This window comes from Nycticebus coucang, chromosome X (genome assembly GCF_027406575.1).
Source record: "Nycticebus coucang isolate mNycCou1 chromosome X, mNycCou1.pri, whole genome shotgun sequence".
Classification (NCBI taxonomy): Eukaryota; Metazoa; Chordata; class Mammalia; order Primates; family Lorisidae; genus Nycticebus; species Nycticebus coucang.
In genome coordinates, this window is record NC_069804.1 from 186,460,361 (window position 1) to 186,481,745 (window position 21,385).

Sequence of the window (21,385 nt, forward strand, 5' to 3'; positions counted from 1 at the left end):
TTAAATTATCTCTTGAGTTGTTGTTGTTGTGTTTTTTTTGTTTTGTTTTGTTTTGGTAGAGACAGAGTCTCACTTTATTGCCCTCGGTAGAGTGTCATGGCATCACACAGCTCACAGCAACCTCCAACTCCTGGGCTTAGGCAATTCCCTTGCTTCAGCCTCCCGAGTAGCTGAGACTACCGGTGCCCACCACAACACCCAGCTATTTTTTTGTTGCAGTTTGGCCAGGGCCGGGTTTGAACCCAACACCCTCAGTATATGGGGCCGGCGCCCTGCCCACTGAACCACAGGCGCCACCCTATCTCCTGAGTTTTTTATTTATTTTTTTTATTGTTGGGGATTCATTGAGGGTACAATAAGCCAGGTTACACTGATTGCAATTGTTAGGTAAAGTCCCTCTTGCAATCATGTCTTGCCCCCATAAAGTGTGACACACACCCATCAAATGTGGGAACTTAAATTGTATATATTCATCTAATCCAGTTGGCAAAGGTTTGATACAGTTAATTGTTTTGTTTTAGTCCATGACCATTTTGTTTTCCCTTCAGTGCTGCTTTGCTACTAATACTAACTAAAACTATTTTATCCCATTAGCCTTACACATCTGGACTCAGTAACCAAGATCCATAATGGCTCAGGTAAGAATATTTTTTTCTTGAGTATAGGTAGTGGCCCCTGAAATACTCAGCTGACAGAAGCAAATTGATGAGTATAAGTTATCCTTGGGTTTCCTTTCCCAAGAGTTCTATGATCCTGCTCCCAACATATCTTTTGAACCCTGGGGACCATGAATACTGTAAATGCAAGCTAGAATAAGAAAGGAGGAGGGACAGGAAAGAGCTTTGTGATAGACCTACTCAATGGTGTGCTGGTACTCGCTTAACAACCAGTTTTCAGGAGCAGGGAAGGCACTGATTTGTTTTGTGTTCCAGTTTCCATGGCATAGTATCCCAGCACAGCTGATTTCAAGCAAATAACATGGCATCTGTTTCCTGAAATTGTTAATAGTTGGCCTTTGTGAGCCAGTAATGAACTAATTCTAGCAAACCAGTACTAGCCTATTGTGAGAACTGAAAGAGATGGATGAACAGACAGGTAGATAAAAGGAAAGGCATGAGAGAGAAAATCTTTTATTGTTAATAAATGTAGAAGGAATTCCTATACAAGACAAAAGAACAAAAAACTTAATACAACATGCATACTAACATACTTTTCCCCCAACATATGTACCTCCCCAGCTATACTTTCAGACTAACCCTGAATTCCTCGTTGTTATTCTGTGTAATCTTCCCCGATTACTGGCAAGGTCACCAGTAAGGACAAAGGAGAAGCTTTCAAGTGTTATAGACAATTACTTTTTGAAGAGAAAAAGGAAAATTAGCTTGGTTTATCTAATCATTTCTGTTTGGGGTAAAATATGACAAAGTGTTAAAAGTTAGTAACACATGATATATAACCGTACTCTAAAACTACAGAAATTTTAAAAAATATAAGTAATAGCTTAAAATGGACAAATAGATCAGTGGAACTGAACAGAGCCCAGATATAGGCCCATGTATATGTAAGAATTTATATATAATAAAGTTATTACTTCAAATCAATGTAAAAAATAGGATAGATTATCACTAAATAGTATTGGGACAGTTCATTCGGTTGTTAGCTCATTCATTCAAGAAACATTTGCATGCCTACCTTTTAGTCACTATTCTAGGCACTGGGGTACAGTGCTGAACAAAAGAGGCAGTCTTACTTAACCTACATGGACTTATTTCCATTTCACAGAAAATAGATTTATACCTAATATCCTACACAAAAATTCCAGATGTATTTAAACATTTAGTATTAAATATGGCACAACCACTTTGGAAAAAATGTTGGCAATTAAAATTGCCTAATGTCCAATTTTATTGCTTGGTTTCTTTCCTAGGCATATACCCAAAATAATTGAAATAGCTATTCAAACAAAAACTTGTATAACATGCTTTCATAGCAGCATTATTCACAAGAATCAAAAGGTGGAAACAACTCAAATTTGTATCAGTGGGTGAATGGATAAATAAAGTAGGATATAGCCATGCAATGGAGTACTATTTTGCAATAAAAAGAATAAACTACTGATATATCAGCAATCTGGATGGGTCTCAAGAACATTAAACCAGGTGAAAGAAGTATCACACAAAAGGCTGCAGTTCTAGAGTTCCAAAGTCAAAAATAATTAATCTATGGTGACAACTAGTAGATCAGTAGTTGCCTGGGGCCAGGGTGAAGGGGCGTTTAGCTATAAAGGAAACTGCATAGGTGATTCTTCGTGGCTCTAGAAATGATCTGTATCTTGACTCTCAGTGGTTACATGGGCTTAGTCATTAGTGTTGCTATAAAGGAACCCCTGAGGCTGGGTAATTTTTCCAAAAAAGAGGTCTATTTGACTCGCAGATTTACAGCCTGTACAAAAAGCATAGTGCCAGCAACTGCTTGGCTTCGGGTGAGGGCCTCAGACTGCTTCCACTTATGGTGGAAGGGGAAAGGGAGCTGACATGTGCAGCTATCACATGGTAAGCGAGAAAGTAACAGAGAAATGGAGAGGTGCCAGGCTCTTTTTAACAACCAGGTCCTGTGAGAACTAATAGAGTGAGAATTCACTTATTATCTCCAGGAAGGCATCAAGCCATTAATGAGGGATCCAGCTCCATGACCCAAACACCTCCCATTAGGCCCCACATCCAACACTGGGGATCAAATTTCAACATAAGATTAGGAAAATTAAATATCCAAACCATAGCACAGAGTATGCATTTGTCAAAACTCATAGAATTGTACACTTTAAATTGGTTCATTTTATCATCTGTAAGTTACATCCCAATAAAGCTCATTTTAAAAGCTAAAAAAATAATACTTTTCAAACTCTAGGGAGGTAATGGCCTAAGTATAATCTGAAACACTAAACTCACAAAAGAAAAGATTCACTATATAAAAATTAAAGTCTTTTATAGGCTCCTATAGAGAAATAAATGTACTCATTATAATCTTTAAAAGAAGTATGGATTAAGATAAAGTTACCAGCTTGTCATCTTTTCTTTTGGCAAAGATGAAACTGAGAGACAAGTAAGGATGTAAGTGAAGTGGACAGGCCTCCTGTTCCTGGAGGTAAAATTTGCTACAGTTTGGAAAATACTGGTTAATCAGTTTTAAAATGCACATGGAGGGCAGCGCCTGTGGCTCAAGGGGTAGGACGCCAGTCCCATATGCCGGAGGTGGCAGGTTCAAACCCAGCCCCGGCCAAAAATAAATAAATAAATAAAATGCACATGGACTTAGGTGTAGCAATTCCACTTAATCACAGGCTTCTTTATAATAGCTAAAAATTGAGTGCCACTGAGATGCCCATCAATAGGGGACTTAATAAATTGGTCCTCCATTCAGGTGAATATTCTGCTGCCCTCAGAAAGGAAAGCTAAATTTTTATTGACACTGAATGATATCCATTATATATTGTTATGTAGGGGGAAAAGTAACACTCCAAATCATACAGTTTTTATTCAAAAACATACACATTCATATGTATACATAGATCTGTGAAGATATGTCTCACGGTGTTATAGTGATCATTTCAATAAGAGTCATATGCTATGAGAGAGAAAGATACTTTCATGAGGCAGAATTTATTTTAAGAGAGTGCCATAGATTCTTTGTCTCACCACAAAGCTGAATATTCACTGTGAGGCATGACAGATGATAACTCCCTTTTTCTTTATCACTCTGTTCTTTTTTTTTTTTTCTCATTTTAAAAGAGCTCTCAGTTGAGCTGAATTAATATATTTATTTCTTCAGTATACATAACATTTAATAAGCAATTTTCCTGCATGGCTTTGTGGAAAATTAAGTTGCAGAAGGCACAGTTCTGGTTCTCTAAGAGGTTATAGTCATTTATAGTGTAGGAATGTATCAGGGGTGAGGGAAAATAAACTGGCTCTAAAAAGGCAAAAGGGGTAAGAGCCATGGAAAGGTTCCTTTTGCCTAATGGAGTATAGAGTTGGACATCTTTCTGCTCTTGTAGAGCTGGGTTTCTCTCCGGATTATGGTTCCAGGGGTGTTCATAATGGCCTCCGAATAAGTATCTTTTTTTTTTTATTGCAGTTTGGCCGGGGCCGGGTTTGAACCCGCCACCCTCGGTATATGGGGCCGGCGCCTTACCAACTGAGCCACAGGCGCTGCATCGAATAAGTATCTTTTTTGCTCAGCTCTATGTCTTTACCATGACTGGGCATAGAAAGTTGTTTGCCAGTTCTAATTATTACATGTTTTACATTTCCTCCTTCAACCTCTTCTTCCTGTGCTCATGGTGAGGCTGTTGGTGAAGTGGGAACATGCTAGTGGACAGTACTTTTCCACAGTTAATCTTATCTATGATTTTTCTTATTGAAGTGTTTACCAAAAATCTATGCAGTCAGATGTCAGCAGTCAGCGGGCCTCTTCTACAGTGGTTGGAGGACAGATTGGAGCAGAACCAACAACATTTGCAGGAGCTACAGCAAGAAAAGGAGGAACTTATGCAAGAACTTTCTTCTCTAGAATAAAGCAGGAGACAGAATGGGGGGTAAAAAACTTCTTTTCAATTTGTGTACTTACTAAATGTGATCTCAAAATGCACATAAGTCACATGCAGGCAGAAAATGGGGTTCTTTTTATATCTTAGTGGATAAGTTTTTCACATTTGTTAATCACAAGATGTCTTCCTAAAAGTTTATTAGAGCTTACTGAACCCTTCTCCCTCTAACTGGTCTACAAAGAGGATTTACAAGATGATATAAGTAGAATATGGAAGTTATTTTTTAAAAGGCTATTGGAGGTACATTGGCAAGGGATATCTTGGAATAAAATGTCTTGGGAATATATTTTAAATGTTTGTTTTTCCCTTTTTTAACTTGGAAGTCTTTATTTTTATTTTCAAATACATGTACTCCTAGAATAAATTAAAGAGTATTTCATATTTTGATTTCATAGTTATGATACTTATGTTGAATAAGTAAGTAATAAATACACTAGGGTTAGTGCAAAGTGTAGGTGACTCAGGAGCTCCCAACCTCTATTCCTTGCCCATTCAGAAATTTGTCTCATGTCTTCCTTCCTGATTTCTACAATATATATTCTGAGATACCTGTCTCTTGAATCTACATGGGTGCCCTTTTTAACCAGACAGGTGAGTTCTAGCATATTTGACTCTGACATGAATTCCTATTGAGCAAATCCTATCTGCCTAGGATTTTCCATTATATTGTACATGTGTTTTTCCAGAAACATTTAGCATGTAGGATATAATAAAAATTATGTTTTAAAAAGTTCATTTTTTATCATGAGTAGCCACAAATGGTAAGTCTATTTTCACAAAAGAGTCAGGACTATTGTATACTAGAAATTAACGTAATTAAGATTGTTTTTGGGTTTTGCTTTTGCTTCCTATTTCTCCCTAGATACTGTTTTTCAGATTTGAAAGCATAGTCCAGAACTACCTGTATCAGAATCACTTGGAGGTCAAACTTAGTCTCTGGGCGTGGAACAAGGAAATCTACATGAACTACCCAGCTGATTCTGAGGCACACTAACATTTAAGAACTACTACCATATGGCATGTGGAATGTTATTGTTACATTTTCCATAATCTCCCACAGATCTTCTCTATTTTTTTCTTTCCCTATAGGGAAGATGAAAATATCCAGCGTAAAATTAATTAAGCTAAATCAATTTTGAAGAAGAAGAAGTTGGATGACTCACATTATCCAGTATCAAGACTTACTACAAGGCTATAGTAATCAAGATGATATTAGCAAGTGAATGACACATAGATCAGTGGAACAGAAGAGAGAATCCCGGAAATAAATTCACATGAATATGTCCAACTAATTTCAACAAAGTAATAAAGCAAGTCAATGGAGGAACAATTGAATATCTATAGGCTTAAATAAATAAATAAATAAATAAAGTGGACCTTAACTTAAACCTATCATCTTATATAAAATGTAACTCAAAATATATCGTGGATTTAAATGTAATATGTAAAACTATAAAACAGGAAAAATTTGATATTTTGGGCTTTATCAAAATTACGACCTTCTGTTTTGTAAAAAAATGAAGAAGATGAAAAAACAAGCTACAAATTGAGATAAATTTTTTTCTAACCATGTATCTGATCAATCTGAAATATATAAAGTGTGCTCAAAACTCCTAGACATTTATTCCACAGAAATGAAAACTATGTTGGCACAAAATCCTGTACACATATTCATAGCAGCTACATTTGTGATAGCCCAAAATTGGAAACAACCCAGAGGTCCTGAAATGAAAAGAAAGTATTGATACAACTTGGATGTATCTCAGGAGTATCATGGTGAATGAAGAAAGCCAATCTCAAAATGTTACATACTTTCTGATTGCATTTATATAACATTCTTGAAATGACATAATCATAGAATTAAAGAACAGATTAATGATTGCCAGGGACAGAGACTGGAGAAGATGTGGGATATGTATGACTAAAGGGAAGACACAAGGAGTTCCTTTGTGTTGATGGGACAATTCTGTATCTTAATTGTGGTGTTAAGTATATGAATCTATACCTATGCTAAAATTGTGTAGACCAAGATATAAAAAAATGAATGCATGTAAAATTTTGTGAAACTGAATAAAGCCTAGTTATACCATTGTCAAAACCTTGGTTATGAAGTTATATTATAAGCTCAGCACCCATAGCTCAGTGATTAGGGTGCCAGCCACATACACCAGGGCTGGCGGGTTCCAACCCAGCCCAGGCCTGCTAAAACAACAATGACAACTATAACAAAAAAGTAACTGGGTGTTGTGGCAGGCACCTGTAGTCCCAGCTACTTGGGAGGCTGAGGCGAGAGAATCGCTTAAACACAAGAGTTTGAGTTAGCTGTGACGCCACGGCACTCTACTGAGGGTGACATAAGGACACTCTGTCTCAAAAAAAAAAGTTATATTGCAGTTATGTAGTTTTGTAAGACCTTACCACTGGGAAAACTGGGTAAAGAGTACATGAGAGTCTACTGTTTTTGCATTTCCTTTAAGTCTCTACTTTATGGCAACATAAAATGTTATGTTTTAAGTAAGGAACTAGAAAGTCTGGTACCTATTTTATGAAATTGGAAAATAATAATAAAAAGAAAATTTGAGGGAAAGAAAACAATTTGAATATTTTTATAGGCAAACCTTTAGCACAAGCTCCTTTTCCTTTATGGGTTTATCATTCTTTTAGTATAAAATGAAGATTAGAGCAGATGGTTCCTTTTAGCTCAGTATGTGACGTGAACAAGGCCTACCGTTATTGTCCAAGCTACACCAATTTGGCTTAACTTTACACAAAATTTTGCATTACACAACTCTCTTTATCCCCTCCTGGACATCAGATTCTTTATTTTCGATCATAGGACTCTGATAGAAACAAATATGTACTTGTTCTCTCTGTCCCTGTTTTCTTATCTCCTATTCACTTAACTCATTGCGTTCTTACATATGCCCACATCACTCCATTGAAACCATTCCTTCCAAAGTCACCAACGACTTCCACATAGTGAAAGTCGATAGAAGCTTTTCCTGTTCTTAATGAACCTCTCAATGTTAACACAGCTGGTCACTCTTCTTTCATATCTGCCTCCTTGGCTTCTGGTAGTCTATTCTTTTTTGGTTTATTTCCTTCTCTAGCTAGTCCTTGAATTCATTCATAGGCTTTTCTATCTTTGCTTTCCTCTATACAGGTGACACACAAATCTATATCTCCATCCCTACCTCTATCTGAACTCCAGACCTAAATTTCCACATGCCTGCTGGGCATTTCCACTTGGCTGTCTTAATGGCACATTAAATTTAATACATCTAAACCTGAACTCGTTTTAAATCTAAACTGTATTCCCTTCCAGTGTCTCTTACCTCAGTGAATGGAACAGCCGTTTGCATTAACCAGAAACCAAACAGATAATCTTTAACATCTGTCTCCATTACTTTCTGAACTATTTACATTGATGGAGTTGTAGCAGTTTGAAAATTTTTTTTTTCTAACCTGAAAATCTAAGTTGCAATTTGTAGAGTAGGTATGTGAGAGGTGGGAGGGTACATGGAGGGATCAAAGTGTCTAATGTCTAAGGAATCAAGGCTGGGATTATTGCATGAAGGCAGGGAAAAATCTAATGAAGACTGTTCCTCCAGTGCCCTTGAGTGAGGAGGAAGCCAGCAGTCTGTTACATTAAGCAAATAAATAGAGTAATTTTAATAAATCTATTTTTTTAAGAGTTAATGATTATATTTCTCAAGAAACCACGGTACTGTTATTTATTACATAGTCTCTTTCAAGGGTATTTCTGCTTAGTTCTTTTTTATTATTATTAAATCATAGCTGTGTACATTAATGTGATCATAATAAATCTATTAAGAAAAATGGGAGCTAGGTTTCTTAGTGTCACAGAAAAAATTTATAAACATGAGAAAGGGATAAGAGTAAAATGAACCCCATCTGGATTGAAATTGGAAGCACTAATATGAAATATTTTTCACAGGAAAAATTATACACACACATACACAGATATAGGTGAGTATGTGTATACATACATATATTTCTTAATGTTGTCCACCAAAAAGGACTAGATGTGATACCCCAATAGCTGTGAGCACATGCAGCACCTAGACACTGGTTTTCAAATACTACCTCTCACTAAAAGTATAATAGAATTGAAAGTCTAGAAATAAATCCATGAATTTATGGTCAATTGATTTTTGGTAAGAATACCAAGTCTGTTGAATGGGGAAAGAATAATCTTCAACAATTGGTGATTGGACAATTGGATACCCACATGCAAAATAATGAAGTTGGATCCCTACCCCACATAATCAATGAATATTAACTCAAAATATATCAAAGATTTTTTTTGAGACAGAGTCTTACTTTGTGGCCCTGGGTAGAGCACCATAGTTTCAGCCTAGTTCACAGCAACCTCATACTTGTGGGCTGAAGCAATCCTCCTGCCTCAGCCTCCTGAGTAGCTGGAATTATAGGTGCCCACCACAACACCCAGCTAGTTTTTCTTTTTTTTAGTAGAGACAGAGTCTCGCTTTTGCTCACAGTGGTCTCAAACTCTTGAAGCTCAGGCTGTCCACCTGCCCCAGGCTCCCAGTGTGCTAGGATTACAGGAGTGAGCCACCATGCCCAGCCTTTATCAAAAATTTAAATGAAAGAGCTTAAACCATAAAAACCTCTCAAGAAAACATACTGGTCCATCTTTATGACCTTGGTTTTTACAATGGATTCTTAACTATGACACCAAAAGTACAAGCAATAAAGAAAAAGTAGATAAATTGAACTTTATAAAACTTTAAAATGTGCATCAAAAGACCTTGTCAAAAAGTGAAAACTCAGTGGGAGAAAATATTTGCAAATCATGTTTCTAAGAGTCTCATATCCAGAATATATAAAGAAAGAACATTTATACCTCAAATACAGCAACAACCAAAAAACACAATTCAAAATCAAAGGAATGCATTAGATATTTTTCCAAGGAAAGTGTACAAATTATTTACAAACACATGAAAAGATGCTCAATATTTTTGCCATCAGAGAAATGCAAATAAAAACCATGAGATACCATAATGCATTACACCCACTAGAATAAAAATGTAAGATAATATTGGGCGGCGCCTGTGCTCAAGGAGCAGGGCACTGGCCCCATATACCGGGGGTGGTGGGTTCAAGGCCAGCCCTCACCAAAACTGCAAAAAAAAAAAAAAAAACATATATATGTATATATATATCAAGTGTTGGTGAGGGTGTGGAGAAGTTGGAACTCTTGTACACTGCAGGTGGGAATGTAAAATGGTGTAGAAAATTTGGAAAATTCTCTGGTACTTCTCCAAAGTTAAATATAGAATTACCACAGAACCTAGCAATTGCTCTCCTAGATGTGTATACCACAGAACTGAAGATGGGAATTTAAACAAAAACTTGTACATATGGCTCAGCATCTGTAGCACAGTGCTTATGGCGCCAGCCATATACATCGAGGATGGTGGGTTCGAACCCAGCCTGGGCCCACTAAACAACAATGACAACTGCAACAAAAAATAGCCGGGCATGGGTGGGCCCTGTGGCTCGAGTAGGGTGCCAGCCTCATATACCAGAGGTGGTGGGTTCAAACCTGGCCCTGGCCAAAAACTGGAAAAGAGGAAAAAAATAGCCAGGCATTGTGGTGGGCATCTGTAGTCCCAGCTACTTGGGAGGCTGAGCAAAAGAATTGCTTGAGCCCAAGAGCTTGAGGTTGCTGTGAGCTGTGATGCCACAGCACTCTACCGAGGGCGACATAATTAGACTCTGTCTCAAAAAAAAAAAAAAAAAAAAAACTTGTACCTAATGTTCATAGCAAAACTTCACAGTAGCCAAAAGGTGGGAACAACCCAAATGTTTATCGGTGTCAGAATGGATAAACAAAATGGCATTATCCATAGAATGGTATATTATTCAGCCATAATAAGGAATGAAGTACTGAGATTACACATTACAACCTAGATGAACCTAAGTGAAAGCATCCAGTCACAAAAATCAACATATTGTATGATTTCACTTATAGGAAATGTCCAAAATAGGGACATCTGTAAAGATAGAAAGTTAGTGATTGCCAAGGGTAGGAGAGAGGATATATAGAGGGGTGACTAAGGTAAAGGGTTTCATTTTGAAGTAATGAAAATGTTCTAAGTGACTGTGGTGATGGTTGTACAACTGTGACTATACTAAAGACCATTGAGTTGTTCACTTTAAGTGGGTGAATTTTTTTTTTTTTTTCTGACTGGGTTGTTAGAAAAAACTTATCTTCAAGTTTGGATATTCTTTCCTCTATTTGCTCTCATCTACTGTTGAAACTTTAGAATACTTTTTTTTTTATTTCATTCAATGAATTTTTCAGTTTCAGGAATTCTGTTTCTTTTTTCTGATAGCTTTCTCTGGTAAATTTCTCATTCGTACTCTGATTTTTCCCCCTGATTTCTTCATATTGTTCATCTGTGTCCTCTTGTATCTCTTTAATATCATTATTTTTTTTTTTTTGAAACAGAGTCTCAATATGCCACCCTTCATAGAATACTGTGGCATCACAGCTCACAGCAACCTCAAACTCTGGCTTAAGCGATTCTCTTGCCTCAGCCTCCCAAGTAGCTGGGACTACAGGTGCCCACCATGATGCCCGGCTATTTTTTTGTTGCAGTTGCCATTGTTGTTTAGCTGGCTCAGGCCAGGTTTGAACCCGCCAGCCTTGGTGTATGTGGCCGATGCTGTACTACAGGCGCCAAACATAATATCATTATTTTAATTCTTTCCAGGATTTCATAAACTTGTTTTTGATTGAGATGTATTTCTGGGGAATTATTATGCTCCTTTTGAGATGTCATATTTCCTGCTTTTTCATATTTCCTGTGTCTTTATATTGACACATGTACATCAGGTATAACAGTTGTTTCTTCTGATTCTTTGAATTTGCATTCATAAGGGAGAACTTTTTCTGAAAGACATATCTGTGGTGATTTGTCAGGACACTTTGGCTTTAATTCTGAATGTGTGCAGTAGTGTAGTTTTTGTATGATTTCTTTGACCATAAACATCAGTGGTGTGTGTGATTTCCTCCTCAATGGCTTATAGCATTAGCGGATGTTTTGTTGAAGTTTTGCTGGTGACAAAGACACCAGGTGAGCTCACCTTTAGGTCCCAGTGATCACAGCAGTGGGCCAAGCATGGCTATTCTTGGGCCCCAGAGCAGCATACACTGGCACTGGTGTTAGCAGATCCAGGCAGACCAGTTGGGCCTTCAGACAGCTTGCATGGAGGGTGCAAGGAATGGCAGCAGTGGATGGGTCTTTAAGCCCCTGGGCAGTGGGCAATAACTGCAGCAGTGGCAGGACAACCCTCTGGCTTTCAAGAAGTCCATACTGCTGTTACTGATGGCTAATTAATCTGGCCAAAAGTTTGTCAATTTTATCTTTATAAAGAACCAACTTTTGTTCATTAATCTTCTGAATGTTTTATGTTGTTGTTCCTGATTTAATTTAATTCTGATCTAATTTTGGTTATTTCTTTTCTTCTGCTAAATTTGGGATTGGATTTCTCATTTCCAGTTCCTTGAGATGATTCATTATGTTGTTGATCTGTGCTATTTCTATTTTGGGGGTGTGGACATTTAATGTGATAAATTTCCATCTTAAAACTGCTTTTGCGGTATCCCCCAGGTTTTGATAGCTTGTGGCTTCATTGTTTTGTTCAAGGAATCTAATGATTTCTTTCTTTATGTCCTCCTCCTTATTCAGCATAAGCTTGTTTAGGTTTCATGTCTTTGTTTGGGGATGAAGGTTTTTGTTGGAGTTGAGTTCTACTTTTATTCCCTTATGGTATGAAAAGATACTAGATATAATTTCTATTCTTTTAAATTTGTTGAGGTTTGATTTGTATCCTAAGATATGGTCAGTTTTGGGAGACTGATCCATGAGCTAATGAGAAGAGCATATACTCAGTATTATTGGGGTGAAACATTCTGTATATGTATGTTAAGCATTTCTTCTACAGTTGTGTTTAAGTCCATTGTTCTCTTTGTTTAGCATTGGAGGATCTGTCCAGTTCTGTCAGTGTGTTTAAGTCCCTGGGTGTTGTGGTGTTGAAGAATAATATATAACATACTGTTAAGTTCAGTTAGGGTTCGTTTTATAAATCTCGGAGCATTTCAGTTGGGTGCATAGATATTTAGGATTGAAATGTCTTATTGATGTTTTGTTCCCTTGACCAGTACAGTGTCCATCTTTGTCTGTCTTTACTTTTGTTGCTTTAAAGCTGATTGTATCAGCAAATAGGATTTCAAACTCTGCTCTCTTCTGGTTTCTGCTTGCCTGAAATGTTGTTTTCCAATTCTTTACCCTGAGTATTATTTTGTCCATGGAAATTAGATGTGTTTCTTGAAGATAGCATATAGTTGGCTGGTTCTTTTTTATACAGTTAGCTGACCTGTATCTCTTTAGTCAGGAATTCAGGCCCTTCACATTTTTGAGAGAATTGACAAGGATTGAGGGGTTCTGTTTGTCTTGCTATGTGGAAGTCTGTTGCCTTGTTTCATCCCATAGCACATTATGAGAGCTAGCTTTTGTCCTTTGGTTTCTGAGTCTTTTTACTTAGCTGGTGGTCCATCGTATTGGTCTGTGAATAGTACAAGTCTGAGTACTTCCTGCAGACATGATCGTATAGTGGAAAATTTCCTCACTGTTTGCTTGTCAATAAAAGATTTTATTTCTCTATCGAATATGAAGCTTTGTTTAGCAAGGTACAGAATCCTGTGCTGGAATTTGTTTTGTTTGAAAAGATTGAAATAGGTGACCACTCTCTTTTGGCTTGTAAAGTTTCTCCTGAAAAATCCACTGTCACCCTAATGTTTTTGCCATGTAGGTAAGATGCAGCTTATGCCTGGCTGCTTACAAAATTTTCTCTTTCATTTTGACTTTGTCCGGGTTAATTATAGTGTGTCTAGGAGATGCTCTGTTTGAATCGAGACAAACTGGGATTCCATACCTGTCTAAAAGTAGTTTGCCTGAATCTTTGGTGATGCTTGGCAAATTTTCAGTTATTATATTCTACATTAGGGCTTCCAGTGCCTTTGGGTCTCTCTTGTTTTCCTTCAGGGATACCTAAAATTCATATATTTATACACTTCATGTAGTCCCATAATTCTCTGAGATTGTTCTGCTTTTATTCTCTTCTTTTCTGCCTCTTTTAAAAAAAATGACTGAGTTAGCTTGTGAGCCTTGTCTTCAAGCTCTGAGATTCTTCTCCATGGTTTAATTTGTTATTGAAACTTTCTACTGCATTTTGAAACTCCCTGAATGACTCTTTCAATTCTTTAAGCTCTGTTATATCCCTTTTAACTTTGACATGTCTTTCCTTCACTTATTGAGTCAATTGTTGGATTTCCTTTTGGTGGTTTTTCACTTTCCTTTCAATTCTCTTCATCTGTTTGCTACCCATACTTTAAATTGCCTTTCTGTCATTTCCATTATTTCTTTTTTTTAATATGAGAAATATTTTTTTATTTCAGAGTAATACGAGAATATAGAAGATTAGGTTACATTTTTTGCATTTCTTAGGTAAAGTTCAAGTTGTAAGTAGAGCCTATCACCCAGGGGATTTGCCCTTACATTGTGCACCATAGGTGAAAACTTACCAATCCACCTGCCTCCTTCCCTCTTCCTTTTCTCCTATCACCCAGGGGATTTGCCCTTACATTGTGCACCATAGGTGAAAACTTACCAATCCACCTGCTTCCTTCCCTCTTCCTTTTCTCTCCTTCCCCTCCCCCCATTTGAGTTTGTGTTTTTCTCCTATGTAGTCATGTAGTTGTTTATCTATTGGTTTCATATTATTATTGAATACATTTGGATACATGCTTTTCCATTCTTATGATACTAAGAAGAATGTGCCTCAGCCAATGTTGTGACTTTTACCTGTAATCCTAGCACTCTGAAAGGCCAAAGCGGGTAGAATGCTTGAGGTTGGGCATCAAAGACCAACCTGAGCAAGAGTGAGACCCTGTCTCTACTAAAAATAGAAAAATTAGTTGATCCAGGCATTGTGGCAGGTGTGTATAGTCCCAGCTACTTGGGAGGCTAAAGCAAGAGGATCACTTGAACCCAGGAGTTTGAGGTAGCTATGAGCTATGACACGATAGCACTCTAGCTTGGGGCAACAGAGTGAAACTCTGTCTTTGTAAAAAAAGAATATGCCTCAACTCCATCCAGGTAAATACAAGAGATCTCCATCTTTTTATGGTTGAATAGTACCCCATGGTATATGTATACTACTGTTCATTAATCCATTCATAGGTTGATGGGCAATTATGTTGTTTCCACATCCTGGCAATTGTGAATTAAGCTGCAATAAATATTCTAGTGCAAATGTCATTGTGATAAAATGATTTTTTTCTTCTGGGGTAGATACCTAATAATAAGATTGTGGAACCAAATGGAAGGTCTACTTTTAGCTCCTTGAGAATTCTCTATACTTCAATTCATAGAGGCTGTATTTGTTTGCAGTCCCACCAGCAGTGTAAAAGTGTTTCCTTCTCTCCACATCCATGCCAGCATTTGCTCAGCTTTGGGGTTTTGTGATGTGGGCTGTTCTCACTGGGGCTAAGTGATATTTCAGCCTTTTGATTTGCATTTCTCTGATGATTAGAGATGAAGAGCATTTTTTCATGTTAGTTGGCCATTCATCTGTGTTCTTCAAAGAAGATTCTATTCAAGTCTCTTGTCTACTTATAAATGGGATTATTTGCTCTTGTTGATTAGTTTGAGTTCTCTGTAGATTGTAGTTATCAGAATGAAAATATCTTCTCACATTCTGCAGGATTTCTTTATACACGGGATCATCTGTGGTGGCTGCCTTATAATCCCTTGAGGGGGTTGATCTGCTCTGATTTTTCATGTTGTCGGATTTTTTAGTTGGTTCTTCCTTGTGTGTGGTTTCTTCTTGCTTCTTTCCCCTATTTACATCTCTTACTTCCTCCTTCTCCTTAATATTCCTTGTATCTATGTTTTGATGTTGAAATGGGTTTTTGCTACATGGACAGAAAGGAGAGTAAAGAAAAGAAGAGAATGAGAAAGAGAAATAAAAAATAACAAAAGAGAGAAGGAAAAAAAATAATAGGCTGGACACAGTGGCTCACACCAGCAATACCAGCAATCCTGCGGGGCTGGGACTGGAGGATCACTTGAGGTTAGGTGCTTCAGACCTGCCCAAGTAAGGGCAAGACCCAATCTCCACCAAATATTTTTAAAAAACAGCCATGTACTGTGGTGGGGACCTGTAGTCCCAGCCACTCAGAGGCTGAAGGAGGAGGTTTCAAACTCAGGGGTTTGAGGCTATTGTGAGAGAGGCCAATGCCACAGCACTCTAGCCCAAGCTCCAGAGCAAGACTGTCCAAAAAAACAAAACAAAACTGTCAGGGTCCTGCCCCAGGTGCAGGGTCTGCTAAGACCTGTGGAACTGGTGCGACCAACTGAAGAAGTATAAAGTTAGGAAGAATGATAAAGAAAGACGGTGTTAGGTAATTGCCCCAGAAAAGCCCCTTCCCCAGAAAGCCCCTTCCTGCTTTCAACAGACCAAGACTAGCTATCTCACTTTTAAAATTACAGCTCCTTTCCAAGCACAGGGAGTTGCCCTCTGAACAACAGGGAGTTGCCTAGTAGACATCTCCTTATCTCCCAGTTGCAAAACTTACCTCATCTCTCTGTCCCAATTACCCGCTGAAAATTTCAAACTTATGGCCTATTCCAAGGGCTCTTCCCAGAGCAGTAACTCATTGGCTATTCTACCGCCCTGTCACCATTCTGAGATTTCCCCTAACTGAACCTATATAAAGGTGTGCTTTTCTTTTGGTCTCTCTCTCTCTCTTTTCTCTCCTCCTTGGTGCTGCTCTGCAGCATCCCTCCCTCGCCAATAAAGACCTTTCCTACAAGCCTTGGTTGTCTGTGAGATCTCTGCTGGTTGAACGCCACCCTTTCATCTAGTGTCAGAAGCAGGATCTAATTAAGGAACACTCCCAAGGGTAGCTTCCACCCCTCCCATGTGGTTTTAGCTCCTGGGGGCTCCCTGTCCTCTTCTCGCACTCCTGCCGCTCACCACCACATCAGCTTGTGTCCATCCGCCAAGGCACTCTAACCAGCACTCAATACCGGCCTCATACAGACTTGGTGAGTACCCCTATGAGAGCAAGTTTTCCCTAATGGTGGGCTGAGTTGCTTACATTCCTGGCGATTCACCCGTTTCTCTAGGCTTGAGTTCTCTATTCTCACTGACCTTGCGTGGCCTAGCCCAGGGCTTCCACGCCTTGCACGAAAATTCCTGGTGCCAGGTCTCAAGCTCTCCTCAGCCCCAAGGGTCTGACACTGATCTGGGGTACAGTGACGACTTTCCTAGACTGTGTTCTCATCTTCATGGCCACCAACAAAGCAGCAGAGACATCCGCCCTTTGTCCTGGTCCTCCCGTGATTCTGCTCACGCTTTATTCCTGCAATGAATCACCATGGGTGCAGGCCATTCTGTCCCAACTGACTCCCCCTTGGGGTGCTTATTACATCACCTGGTAGAATTAGGATTAGACTTAAAGCCAAAAAAAAAATAAAAATAATAATAATTAAACTCTCTACCCAGGTTTGGCCGCTTTACAAACTAGACAAACAAAGTATCTGGCCAAGCTGTGGTTCATTTGATTTTTCTTTAATTTGAGACTTATATAACGATTGTGAGTGCCTAGGCAAATGGAGCGAGGTCCCCTATGTTCAGGGCTTCTCATATCTCATATTTTAGAACCAAGCCTAATTTATGTTTGGGTGATTCCAAAATTCTTGTAACAAAGAGCTCTTCTGCTCTCTATCCTGAACCAGACCCATTCAACACAGCAGATGAACCTCTGCCACGCAGGCAAACAGCCACCAGTTCCAGAACCAAAGTAGTTCCTGTTCCAGCCCGGCCATATTCGGCTCCTCCCTCAACCACACAGTTGTCTCCACCCTCTGTCCCTCCTTCTTCCCCATCAACCAATCTGAGATTGTCTCCTAATAGACAGGGACCACTGCCTGTTAGTGGGCTCCAGTGAGTGACCCCAAGTCTTTGTTCCATACAGCTTTTATTGACATCTATCTGCCCAGGTGGTAAGCTGAGGGAGGGAACAAAGATACCAGCAGTTTCTCTGAGTGAGCGGATCAGGTCCTATTGTTATTATTATTATTAACTTTAAGGATTTGAGTAGTTTTGGAGGATCTGAAACTTGAGCCTTGTGTGGGGGAAGCCTCCTATCTGGAGTCACACGCACAGATTCCTAGGGAGGTGTTAAGCTCCCTTAGTTCACTGTGCTGTAAAACACCACTGTTGTCAATCTCCTCTGAGGAATCGGTGGGAGACAGGCTTTTTCCTCTCATCACCACCACAGAGGATTTTCCTCTGTGATAAGGGATGTTAAACCTTCCTGTCCATATGTCAGGGCTTGAGCTATTCCCTTGGTCTCTGCCCCACCCAAATGCAAATCTCCACAAGGGGCATCTGCTTTGTCTGTTTAATGGGCAGGAAATGACCTAGAAGGTGTATCTATTCTAGGTCTTGTCACAATCTGTTTTATGACCATTTACTTCCTCAGAGTGTTCACAGACTCAGCAGGGTATTGGTGTAAGCTATATCTGCAATAGGCCAGAGTTTCAGGAAAGGCCAGAAACTTTTTCAGATAACAAATTTAGCAATGGCTAGCTTAAAGGTAAACTAGCGGACTTTTCTTTGTTCTGACTCCTTCAGCTTACTTTTTAATTTTCCCTTTCTCTGGGGGTGCCCTCCCCTGCCAAGAATGGGATCTTTGGTCCCCATTCTTTCTGCACAAAACAAAGAAAGATATCTTGGTTGACTAAGGGAGTTAAAGATGAGAAAAATAGAAAAATAACCAAAAAAGGAAGAAAAAAACAGCAAGAGAGTAACAAAAAATTAATATTTTAAAAATATACATTACATGGATTTCAGGTGGCTCCAGGATTAGGGAAAGAAAAAGAAAATGAAAAAAAATTTTTTTTTCTTTAAAGACATTAGTTTGCTCCTTCAACAAACTAAACAAACAAAATAACAAAACTACATCCACTTCTGGATGTGGTGAGGAAGGAAGCTACTAGCTAATTGCCATGAAGACCCAGTCTTGTTTTTTGCCTGATTTTTTAATTCTGATCTGTATGTGGCAGCTGCAGGAGAGTTGAATGTCATCCGACAGGGGAACTCTGCAGCCACAGGGATCTATGTCAGATGCCAGATGTGCCCTACTCTGTGTCTCCCTGGGAGTCAGTCCAGGGGAGGCTGTCCGAGCCCAGCAGGTGAAGTCAGAATGGTCCAAGTGGGGATCCTGGGAAGCTGCTCCAAACTGGGCCCTGTGGGTGCAGGTAGCTCAAGGGTTCGGTACGCTCCTCCTGCCCTGCAGCTTTCACAGGGTTGTGGGTTGCCTGGGGATGCCCAGTAGGTGCCTGGTAGCCAGGCATCCCTGATCAAGCTCCCAGCGCTGTTCCCACGAGTGCCTGAGCTCCAGCATCACTCTTGGTCCAGTCCCAAAGAAGCAAAATGAGCTCTCTCTGCCCTCTGCCTCAGGGCTGGCTTGGGTTCCCCCCACAGTTCTATGGGACCTCAGTGCCTGGGCATTTCATGCCACACCCCACACCTGGAGGGACAGGCCCTCCCAGAGTTCAGTCTGATTCCCAGTCCACCCCTACAGGATGCCATGAGGGAGGGTGGAGGAGGATCTCCAGGGGCCTTAATCACCCAGGGATTCCACATGTAGGCTCCATCCCTGGGTCACAGCGTTGCCTTGCACATGTTTTCTGTGCAGGCCTCCATCCATCTTATCTTTTTTGGTTTCTAGTGTCCCATAGACTTACTGTGCCCTTGCAATGTTGTTTGTGGGTGGGGCAATCCAGATGGAGGCAGCTGGAGACTCTTCTCCCTGAGTTTACTGAGAATGGCTGATGAAGAGATGTCTGTAAATTGCCATCCTGGAACCTATCCCAGTGCTCCCTTTAAAGAAATGATTCACACATTTGCCCATTAACTTAAAGTGACCCACACCTTATTCTCTTACATATACTGCTAGTTGTCTCTCTCTCTCTCTCTCTCTCTCTCTCTTTCTGACTCTTCTGTGATCTGGGAATGGAGGAATGCCATCCCAACTCATTGTGCCTTCTTGACCCAGGGTAAACAAAAATCTTTGAATTTGTTTCCTATTGTAGTGGTGCATTGAATTTGCACCTTTCATTGGAAACACCAAGCTGCCCCAGGCTTGATTTTCTCTGGGATGCCAGAGAGAACACAAAGTTGGGCTCCTAGGGTCAGAGGGATAATCAGGCAGACATTAATTGCCCACAAGGGCATCTTCCAGTGTAAAGAAATTTCCTATGTGTGGAACCCCCTGGTCACACAGGTTGCATAACTAGGCATTAGGCTGTCTGCCAGATAAAAAAATATCCCACAAAAGGCACACTGTAAATACCCACATCCAGCTCCACTTTTTTTCCTATTAGGGCAGGGCTGCTAGGGGCTCTGTTACTGGAAACCCAATTTAGATGGACTGTCTCCAAACAAATAGAACAGGGTTTCTTTTGAAAGTGGTGAAAATGTTATAAAATGATCTTGGTGATAATTATATGACTTTGTGAATATACTAAAACTATTCAATTGTTCACTAAATAGATAAGTGGTATGCTATGTGAATTAAATATCAATGAAGTTAATTAGGAATACATGCCTTGGAAGGATAAATATGATTTGAAAGTAACATACATTCCTATCTAAGCAAACTTCAATATTGTTTACCAAAATACAACACTCAGCAAAGCAAATTTAACAGTATCTGCCATCCAATCACAAATTATTAAGGATAGGAAGAAGCAGAAAAATATGACTCGTACACAAGACAAAAATCAATAGAAACAGACCTAGAAATGTCAAAATCAATGAAATTAGAAAACAAGCATGTTAAAATAAGCATTAAAACTATTATGGCTCTCCTTGAGTGTTTAGAGGAAAATGTTAGTCCTTTTTATAGCTTTCATTACTCTCCTTATTATTTTGAAAGATATTAAAAAGAACTAAGTGGAACTGCAAGAGATGAAAAAATACAATATTAGAAATGCATCATGGTCTGGATGAAATTAAGAGCAGATAAGAGCCCACATAGGAAAAGATCAGTGAATTTGAACGCATAGTAAAGGGAACTCTCCAAACTGAAGCAAAGGGGGGAAAGGCTCGAAAAAAAAAATGAAAATTAACTTAGCCTCACTGACTTATGATAAACTCCACCAAATAACACAATGCACATCTTTTCAAATATAGAAAGGACATTTACTTTCATAGACTATTTTCTGTGCCATAAAATAAATCTTATATTTTAAAAGACTGAAATCATAAAAAGTATTTTTTTAGACAGTCTCACTTTGTTGCCCTGGGTAGAGTGCTGTGGCATCATAGCTCACAGCAACCTCAAACTGTTGGTCTCAAGCTATCCTCTGGCCTCAGCCTCCCAAGTAGCCGGGACAACAGGTGCCCACCATAACACCCAGCTAGTTTTTAGAGAGGGGCACCCTCAATCTTCGTTAGGCTGGTCTTGAATCCTGACCTCAAGTGGTCCATCTACCTAAGCCTCCCAGAGTGCTAAGATTACAGGTGTGAGCCACCATGCCTGGCCTCATAAAAAGTCTTTAGACAGGGCAGCGCCTATGGCTCAGTGAATAGGGCGCCGGCCCCATATACCAAAGGTGGCGGGTTCGAACACGGCCCCAGCCAAACTGC

General features: G+C 39.3%; 1 protein-coding gene across 1 annotated transcript in view; it reads left to right on the top strand.

The window, feature by feature from the left end:
• BRCC3 (BRCA1/BRCA2-containing complex subunit 3) overlaps positions 1-6,717 on the top strand; it is a 117,245-nt gene extending 110,528 nt beyond the window's left edge. Inside the window, exons 9-11 of the mRNA XM_053580756.1 lie at positions 595-638; positions 4,423-4,594; positions 5,696-6,717. Of these exons, the coding sequence (XP_053436731.1) occupies positions 595-638; positions 4,423-4,574 (196 nt within the window). The 3' untranslated portion in view covers positions 4,575-4,594; positions 5,696-6,717. The remainder of the gene's footprint in view (positions 1-594; positions 639-4,422; positions 4,595-5,695) is intronic.
• The last annotated feature ends 14,668 nt before the right edge of the window (positions 6,718-21,385 follow it).